Raw genomic sequence first — 10213 nt, forward strand, 5'->3', positions numbered from 1 at the left:
GTTTGCACACGGCCCTGTCCTGTTTTCAGCGCACATGCGTCTAGGTTTGCACACGGCTCAGCTCTCTATTCACTGCACACGTCCCTGCTGTGTTTTCAGTGGACACACATCTGGGTTTGTACATGGCTCTTCTCTGCTCTCAGTATACAGGGTCTGGGTTTGCATGTGGGCCTGCCGTGTTTTTAGTGGACATGCGTCTTGGTTTGCACACAGTCCTGCTGTTTTTAGTGGACATGGGTCTGGTTTGCACATGGCCCTGCTCTGCAGTCACTGGATATGGATCTGGATTTGCACACGGTCCTGTGTAGCCTCAGAGAACTTAGCCAGAAGACTTCTCTTTTAGGAATAGGTGGTTCAATCAAATTATCTTAACTCACTGGTTTTGGGAAAAATACTTTTGTTAAACATCAAAACTGAGCTGAAATCCTCTTAAGGAAAATGAAAGCAATTGTTATCATAATTCTACAACTGAAATTCTTCCTGTCCCCACGCACTCACTACAGAAAGACCATGTACCTCTCAATCATTAGTAAGCATCTGCTGAGCACCTCTGAGCACAGGGCGCTGTGCTGGATTCTGGAGACACCAAAGGCACACTGAAGCTCTGTCCCTATGAATTCACTATACGACCTGACACCCTTCCAGACTTGCATGTTCAAGAACCCCAAGACAGAGGGAGCAGCCGGCGTCCACTGACACTTTAAATATTGGTGAACGCATCTATTACAAAGCCCTAATCCATCAGGACTTCTTTTGTACATAGCAATTTCACCTCCATCACTTTTTTGTATCACATTTTCACAGTGATGGCCCACGGGTCATCTCTAATCATACAGCGGGCGTCACCTTCCATACCAGATTCCTTTGTCTTTCTGACTCAGTTTTCTGATTATACCACGGCTCATCTCGAAATGGTTCACTCTGCCACACGTATTTCAGGACGGTGTTTATCAGTGCTTTACTGATGAGGATGCACAGGTACACGATGAGAAAGACATTCATGGATCTGAAATAAAAGCACAGCAACGGCTGCTTGGTTATCACTCTGGGAAGAAATAATGAGCTCTACCTACACTTCCTTACACGTGCCAAGATAAACCGCTGAGGACAGAACATGAATAGCACCGGGGTGCATTCTGAAGGAAGTGCCCAACGTGACCCAGTGAAAATGAACACGCAGGCCCATCTGAGCCTGCCGCACTCCATGGGCACTGGTGGGCACTGGCACGCACCTCCTGCGGCCACGGAAAAGAGAGCCAGGTGAAGGGAGAGTTGCGTAAGCAGGAGAGAAAGCTGCACACAGCCATGTGTGTTTCTGTATGGTCCAGAATTCTATCATTTTACAGAACATCCAGAAATCAATTCCTTCTACCATTAAACATCAACAAACGAGTTCAAAATGTAGTGATTACCAACCACGAAGGAAGGAAGGAAGGAAGGAAGGCAGGGAGGGAGGGAGGGGGAAGTGGCTAAAAGGAAATGCATTCGGTATACGAAAAATGCTGATCCTCAACCAAGATCTTGGCAGACTGTGTGAAGGTTTTATTTTCCAATATCTGTCTCTAAAACCTATGTGCATATGTAGACGTCTGGAAACAAAACATTCTTGCTTATTAAAAGCCAATCTCCATCTCCATATTCGATGCAATCATAGAGACTTGGGGATCGCATTCCTGATCGACTTGTGAACAGCAGGCAGGATACCCCCCACCAGCCTCCTGAACAGTCAGTGAACAGCACAAAGCTCTCCACTGAACAGTTTGGTAACTACTCGGTTGTCCCCTCAAGCCAGGGTCCACTCTACCAGGGGCAGAGAAAACAACGTTCCAGGCCACGTTTTCTGACTAATTCAATGTCATCAGGGCATATTAGCATAGGATTTTACTGTTGAATGAAGACTCAGTTCTCTCTAATGCTTTCCTTTCTAAAACCATATCAGAACATATGTGGTTTCCACCAAATCCCAGAGTTAAAAGTGACCCCATTTTGACATTTTCCTGAAATGGTCAGAGGAGCTGCTGGGCATCTGCAACCGACCTCAGAACCAGAACCCAGGGCCACCCATGAGAGGCTGCTCCGTTCCCTGGGCATCGAGCACTGCACGCAAGGGTGTGGACGCAGGTCCCCAGCACCTCGCTGCACAACAAGAAAGTCGATCTGAACAGTCCGTTCCAGTTACCGAGATACTGTGTGTCCAGCTGCTGTGAATGAATTACTGAGGCAAGAAGAAGCTATTTTCATGTTCACAGTGGTTAACGACAGTTTTAAATCACAGATTTTTGCACACTTCAAATGATGGCGTAGGAGCCTTACTTTTCTACAGCAGATCGTTTCTGGGACTTTGACTGATAATTTAGAGCCATCTTGGTTTCCATGCCCGTGTAGATAGCAACACCTACAAAGCAGAACAGTAAACGTGGTGACAGTGATGCAAACACACCCTGCCTTTACTCAGTAACTCACACACAATGATGTGTGTGATGATAATTCTCGGGTAAAACAAACAGTATTTTTAATTTCACTAGGCAGGCTAGCTGTTTATAAACAGTCACAAAATGGGGTTCTTTAGACTAAAGACTTTTCTCCCTGCATAGAGAGAAATCTGTACTTTATTTTTTTTTTATTTCAGATTTTAATATATTGGTTTTTCTGACAGGGCACACGTTCTTTAGACTAAAGACTTTTCTCCCTGCATAGAGAGAAATCTGTACTTTATTTTTTTTTTTGTTTCAGATTTTAATATATTGGTTTTTCTGACAGGGCACATACTTGCATATTTTTAAAAGTTGTCTCATTTAATTAAAACATAGGAAATTACCCACTAGAAATGGGAGATACTAGTGAATAAATACAGACAGTAGAAGAAACTTCCTGTGGAACTACATTTGATGAATTCTCCCCTGGATACAACTTTATGCTTCTGAGTCAAAACCACAGGGAGTTAACATGCAGCCATCGTGAGTCACTGCTTCACGGACTACGATGTCACGCTTTACAGATGCCATTACCTACCAATACTAATTTTCTTAGTGAGGCAAAATTGCTGCTGCCATAAAATCTGCAGTTCCTCAAAGCACAAAGAAATGCTCTCAGGGACCACTANTGCTGCTGCCATAAAATCTGCAGTTCCTCAAAGCACAAAGAAATGCTCTCAGGGACCACTATGGTTTTTAACTCTGCTTAATGTATCCTTAATTTTAGAAGCGATTATAAATAATTCACTAATTAAAATATTTACCAAAGATTTTCTCTGTGTTCTTCAGTTTGGCTCCTCTAAGAAGCAAGTTTTCTGATCCTAATGGCCTGCGGAGACAAGGGTGATCAGAAACAGATCAACACAGGAACAGAGGCAGGTGAGACACACAGGATGGAAATCAGTCTGTCTGCTGAAAGATTGCATTTTGAGAGGAAATGGCTTAAATGTGGATTTGCTTATACTCAGATGATTGAAGTGTGCCCAGGTCCATGGAGAAGTGTGTGGTCTCTGTCTGTGGGAGGATGAAAACGTGGCTCTGCTGGAATCATTCTTCACAGACTTCTAGTGTCACTGGAGACTGGAGCAACTCACCGTGAGCCCTGGAGCAGAGTGACAGCATTGCAGGGTCCCCAGCCCCACCCCCGGGTTTTAACTCTGCTTAATGTATCCTTAATTTTAGAAGTGATTATAAATAATTCACTAATTAAAATATTTACCAAAGATTTTCTCTGTGTTCTTCAGTTTGGCTCCTCTAAGAAGCAAGTTTTCTGATCCTAATGGCCTGCAGAGACAAGGGTGATCAGAAACAGATCAACACAGGAACAGAGGCAGGTGAGACACACAGGATGGAAATCAGTCTGTCTGCTGAAAGATTGCATTTTGAAAGGAAATGGCTTAAATGTGGATTTGCTTATACTCAGATGATTGAAGTGTGCCCAGGTCCATGCAGAAGTGTGTGGTCTCTGTCTGTGGGAGGATGAAAACGTGGCTCTGCTGGAATCATTCTTCACAGACTTCTAGTGTCACTGGAGACTTGAGCAACTCACCGTGAGCCCTGGAGCAGAGTGACAGCATTGCAGGGTCCCCAGCCCCACCCCAGACCACCAAATCAGAAACCCTGGCAGGGCCCAGCAACCCCTCCTAACAAGCCTCAGGGTGAGAACGGCTATGCTAGAGGATCTCAGAATGTTCTGGAAGAGCTCATGAGCAGTATGTGTGTTTCATTTGACTTTCAGTTGTTTCTAGCACATCCCCAGGGAGACTCAGAGTCTCCTGTGATGTGCTCATGTTTTTAAGGACGAAGGCCAGGATACTTCACATGGTATTTATGGACACTGGTAGCCAAGCCTCCACAGATTCTATGTATGGCTACTCTGGGAGGAAACAAGCAACGACCAAAGCCTTTTACAGTCGTTCAAGAGCAAGCACTGCTGTAGGCACTCAACACACTGACAGCAGCGGGTGCAGCTCTCTGCCACTAGGGCTCTACATTCTAGAGGTTCCCTTGATGGAAAAACAATTCCTTCTCATTCCCTAAGCAGCAAAGGAGAAACAAGCGTGAGAATTCACGGTTACACATTTTGGTACTGACAACCTCCTAAGATTTCTCTGGGAGGTGAGAGGGTGGGAGTTGCAAACACCTGCTGAAGTCTGCTTTTAATTTATCTGTGCGTTTAACGTACTCTCACTGTGGGAAGTGAGAACCTACTGAGTATTATAAGCTTAAAATGTGTTCATTCTATGTGGCCGATTCAGCTTGGAGCTGCAGCCTGAGGACAAGGGAGCATGGAGTGTGCCCCAGGAGGAGCAGCACCGGACGCACGAGGTGGGTGTCCCCGGCTGCCCGTCACCTCAGGGCCGCGGCCTCGGCCTGACATTAAAGATGGGCCCCCTGGGCTGCATGTGCGTCGTCAGGCCACATTATTGAGACTGTCAGCTTCTGCTGGCAACACACGTATAATAATTCATGTAGTAAGTGTTTATGAAGACAAATGGCCCTTTTAAGAAGGGTCTCCAGGAAGTCTAAAGATGATTTACTTAAAAAAAGAGCTTTGCTTCTATTTTAGACCGTAGGAAGAAGCACTACCACGCAGGATGGATCGAGAATTCTGCAGTGTAATTTATAACTGTCCACACCACAAATCTATAAACATCTTACAAAACCCAAAGCCTAAAGCCTACTGAATTGTATAAACATTAAAGAACAAGATGAGAGTTAGTGTCAAAATGCAAAACATGTTTTTATCTTTCCAATCTTCTCAGCAATAAACTTTGTTAAACATAAAGCATGAAAAGCCTGTGAGGTGTACTATTTCGTACACACCCCACAGGCAGTTTGAATACACCTAAATCTGTTTACTCATTCAAACGCAAACTAATTCTTGCAGTACAGAAATACAGGTTATTTCTCCTAAATAACTAGAAATTTACCTTTGGAATAATATGCATTTAGGAATACTGAGGCACTGTCTCCATAAATTCTGAAAAGCACCTACTCCCTGCTGATGCATAATGAGACAAAAGCACACTAAGCACTGCACACATTGTTTTCTCAAAAGAGCAACTCCAGGCGCCTTCCAAGGCGTCCCCAGGGACTTATATTTCGGTAACTGTTTACTTTGCAGTAATTTCCCATTGGGTTTGCTTCTACTTCTGGGCAAATGTTTTCTTTAATACCTAATGCAGTAACAGGATATCACCGATTTGGGGACTGCTTAAATGGGGAGAAAAAATCATTTCTCTAACAAGTGGAGTTTATGGAAAAGGAACAACTTCAAAACCTACTGAAACAGTAACAGGATATCACCGATTTGGGGACTGCTTAAATGGGGAGAAAAATCATTTCTCTAACAAGTGGAGTTTATGGAAAAGGAACAACTTCAAAACCTACTGAAAGCCAATTTCCTAAACTGCAAAATCCAAGCACCTCATCAGAAACAACGGCTAGATCTTAAAACAATGTCAAGTGAAACATGGCCACGCCTGGGAGGCAGACGCGGCTCACAGACTGAGACCTGCAGCGGGCAGCACGGCCGAGTCAGCGCCTGTCCCTGACAGCAGCTGGTTTCAGGTCTGGCTGTCTCAGGGCCACAGAGTGAGGTTTCTGGTGGTTGCGCTCTGCTTGTACGGTGTGTGAGCACCACTGAGACAGCAACACCAAACTAGGGGAGCACCCCGCCTGTCGCTGCCCAGCACAGCCTCTTCACCTGGCAATGGCTTCTGCCTTCCCAGGCGGACATGAGCCTGAGAGAGGCCCTGAGTCAAAAATGTGTCCCAGTAATGACTACAAGCAGATTAATATATTCCAGTAAAACAGCCTCCAAATTAGAAGCCTTTCCACTTCAGAGCTGAGGACACATGAGTGCACGAATCACGAGAGGGCAGTCCTCCTGTAGGGAAGCTGCACCCTTCCCTCCGTCTCGGGATCGTTATAGGGGATCCTGACACTTCCCAGCCTGGGGGACGACCTCTTGGCAGAGGCTTGTGAGAGAACGTTTTTCACGGGTATCGTTGACTTGTTAGCACACATGGATGTGTGTGTGCCCAAGAGAAATCAGGAACGAGCAGGACCTGGCCCTTTTGTAAAGACACATCTATTTTCAAAATGAAACCTCTCATCAACAGAAAATGAACTTCAGGTGATGCAATAACAGGTGAAAACGGCCACAGCGTTTACAAGAGGCACTCACCTCACCACAGGGTCGTTCAGGTCACTGTAGACATTTATGCGACCCACAAACCTGGCAACAGAAAAGTCGAGTTACTGCGTGCAGCGCCTGCAGCCCACCGTCCCTGCCCCTCCTGTCTCTGAAGAGTCCTTTCCTCTGAAGCACACTCAGCGTGTGGCTACCTGGCTGTGTCCCGCCTCTTTCTTGATTTACTCTGTTCTTACACATCCATGGCTTATGTAACTTTGCTCAACCCACAATTTATAAATTACTTCCTCAATATGAAGAAGACTTAGTTTTTCTTCAATAAATGTAGTTCCACTAAGCCACTTCAAATACCTATATAAAAAGCTACAGATCCGAATGTTGCTAGCCTATGAAATTATGTAAGTAACATACTTTTGACTCGGCCTTAATTTTTAAGCAGTGATTTACGCTGCCTTTCCAGACAGCCACGTCGTTAGTCTGTCAGAGGTGAGAAAGCAGGAACGCTGTCCAGGGCACGAAGGCTACTCAGGAGAAACCCACAGACCCCACTAACCTGTAGGGGTCGGGCTGGGGCTGCTCACATTCGATGGTAGCGTGGAGCCCGTCAATGTCTTCCTCCGTGTGAAAGCCCTTTGTGTCTTGGACTGCATAATGAGTCTACAAATTGAGGAGAAATGGGAACTCACAACCAGAATGATCCACACAGACCTACAGCTGATGCTTCCAACCAGAGGGCACAATCAGGGCTTGACTTTTTGTGCAGAAGAACAAGCCCAGCTGCAAAGTCTGGCTGAGCACGTGAAAGCAGATGTGTAACAAATGAGTCTGTGCACGTGAAACGTCACAGAAAGGTAAGGTCCCACTGCTGTGCCTGCATCTATCAGGTGTAGAACATTCTAACTCTTCCATTCTTACCCAGCACCCTCACCTTAAGACGCAAATAGCAATGCTGGGGATTCTTCTTCAAAATCCAACTCCTTACTCATCTGTCTCAGCGGTAGCTATGAATTAGGAAACGAATCCAGGAGCTAAAATGTTCCTTTTCTTTTACACAATGCCCACTGCTTACAGGGAACTGTCAGGGACTCAAACTTCCCTGCCCGTCACCGTTGGGGTAGCACATGCTCACCATGTAACTGTTCATAGGGCCTGGACTAGCGGGCTCCTCAACCTTAGTGTGCCCAGAATCGCCTGGAGGGCTCGGCGAGCCCCTGATTCCTCCGCCCCAGCTCAGAGTTTCTGACACAGCAGGTCAGGGGTGGGGCCCGGGAACTGCTTTTGTATCGTGATCCCTGGTGATACAGATGTTGGTGGCCCGGGAGCACATTCTGAGACCTGCTGGCCCAGAGACCATCGGTGAGAGTGGACGGGTGGGCTGGGGGCTGCACGTGCTCTGCTGGGAGGAGGCCGGGGAGGAGGGCTCGCGAGCGAGGGTCTGGTGAGGAGGCAGTGACTGCTCTGCGTCTCCTCTATGTTTCTTCTAATAATCAAGTGTTGGACGGACGGAATGTGCAGTCAGAAGACACAGGAGCTCCGACGGCTGCATCACCACCATGACTGCTTAGAGCACTGGGGGCGCATGCTGTGTGTCCAGCACTGTGGGAAGTTTTCTAATTATATGCTTACAAGAGCTCCTGAAAGACAGGTTTTTCCCCATTTTATAGACGTGGAAAGTCCAGAGAGGTTAAAAAGCCTGTCCACGGTCACGTGGGCACTGCAGGGCCTCAACAGAGGGCACCAGACACTTCTCAGGCCCCTGCTCTGCTTTGAAGGAAAGGGCTCAACCTAATTCCAGTCCCTGAGCCAAACCAAGTGCACAAACATGACGTCAGAGAACACGAATTACAACGCAAAGTGCAAATCCACAAAAGGTGGAGGAAAGAGCCATGCTAACACCTCCCAGCTCTGGCGCAGAAAAACGCCATGACGCTCCATCTCGAACAGAGCGATACCCATGGAGGCCACAGCGTCTGCTCACCAGTGGGGCTGGGACGTGTCTGAGCCTGACCAGATACGCTCCTCCCAGAGGACGGGGTCCATGCGGCAGGCCACTGTCCACGGAGGGTGTGGAGGCTCACAAGGCCTCAGGGCAGACAGGGACCCACAGCCACTTACATTAAACACCCGAATCAGCCAGGGATCCCACTCCCCACAAGTACGGCTGCTCACATCTGCAGTGGCAGGGTGTTAATTCTCTTGGGATGTGTTACTTAGGAAGTGTGGAAGTAAATAATGAAAAAATCCACAGGGCTTCATGCAATGGTATCATGAATTATCCATGGAATACTGGCATATCCTCTGATGATTTTATAAAGAAAATTTCTCTGTCCCATACTGGAAATTGCCAGTGTTCAAGCTACTACTCAAGCACCGTTCTGGATCTGCACTTCTGTAACCTGGTGACTCAGAAATGGCTGAATCCACCGAGTGATGCTCACTTTCATGAACTCCTTGGAAACTTACAGATTTTTAGTAAAAACTATAAAATAGTGTTACTTTTTATGATTAATTAAAATTTTGTAGAATCAACTGTCAGTGCAGAATTCCATACTGAGGGCAAGAAATTAATTTCAGAACCTCCTTTTTACGATATTTTAACAAAAAGACATGCACTGACAAAACGGTCAAGCACATGTAGAATTGTGTGACTTTTCACATAATTCTAGGCTAGTAAAGACACTAATTTTGACTAGTGAAATGAAAGCCTTTAGAATTCCAACCATCTACTCATTAAATGACACGGGCTAACACTGTGGTTACTTCTGTTAACCTGACATGGGCCGTGATGGATGCTGAGGGTGGCAAGGACAAAGTGGGGACAGGGACAAGCAACAGTGAGGACAGAGCTCGGCCGGCTCTACCCCCAGCTTCCACTGTAGCCACCGAAACACCGAATTTTCATGCAAGAGGTGGTTTCTGTGGCCACACGGCACAGCCTGCATGGGAACCCATATCGAAGCACGTTACTTTATGGCTCGATTCTCCGTCTAAGCTGGCAGTGGTCACGTGGCACGTCCCATCTCCCCGGTTGCTGGAAAGGAAGATCAAGTCACAGGGAAATGTCTCGTTCTCCTTCACCATGACGATGTCCCCAACCTGCAGGAAAGAGCAGAAAGAAAGCCCGACTGGACTGATGGCCCCGCGTCGGGTTGCTTTTTCCGAGGGTCGGTCCACACTCAGACACACCACAGTGCTCATCTACAGCAGGACGTGGTGCCGGTGCACCGCTAGGAAAACATGCTTCCCAGACATTCTGCTGGAGCCCAGGCAAGTCAGTTGGGTTTCCATGCAGATCAGAACCACAGTGTGTCGTGGTCTCTGCGGTGAAAGCAAAGGCAGACGCCCACCGCGAGACCACCTCTGCTCAGACCAAGCAGGACACGCTCAAGTGCCCTGCTGAAGCGCTGAGCAGGAGGGCTCCCGCGGGAAGGCTGTGTCCCCATCGAGGTGTGCACAGACCAGGAACCGAGCTCTAAGAGCTTCCGGTTACCACGCGTGACTGAGAATGAAGCAGAGGTGTGGCGACATTTCAAAACTGAAGTGAAAGTGGATCATGGGTGCTTGTGACGTGGGCCTCTCT

At 47.0% G+C, this 10213-nt stretch overlaps 1 protein-coding gene across 1 annotated transcript in view; it reads right to left on the reverse strand.

Annotated features, from left to right (window-relative positions):
* The window catches only part of LOC103610585 (probable phospholipid-transporting ATPase IH), a gene marked incomplete at its 3' end in the record, with an annotated part of 43520 nt that overhangs the window by 21108 nt on the left and 12199 nt on the right, over positions 1-10213 (reverse strand). The window contains exons 5-10 of the mRNA XM_008594727.1: positions 9601-9729; positions 7187-7290; positions 6667-6717; positions 3694-3758; positions 2314-2395; positions 856-1006 (exon numbers count right to left, since the gene is read on the reverse strand). Of these exons, the coding sequence (XP_008592949.1) occupies positions 856-1006; positions 2314-2395; positions 3694-3758; positions 6667-6717; positions 7187-7290; positions 9601-9729 (582 nt within the window). The remainder of the gene's footprint in view (positions 1-855; positions 1007-2313; positions 2396-3693; positions 3759-6666; positions 6718-7186; positions 7291-9600; positions 9730-10213) is intronic.

This window comes from Galeopterus variegatus, unplaced genomic scaffold (genome assembly GCF_000696425.1).
Source record: "Galeopterus variegatus unplaced genomic scaffold, G_variegatus-3.0.2 Scaffold11347, whole genome shotgun sequence".
NCBI classification, from domain to species: Eukaryota; Metazoa; Chordata; class Mammalia; order Dermoptera; family Cynocephalidae; genus Galeopterus; species Galeopterus variegatus.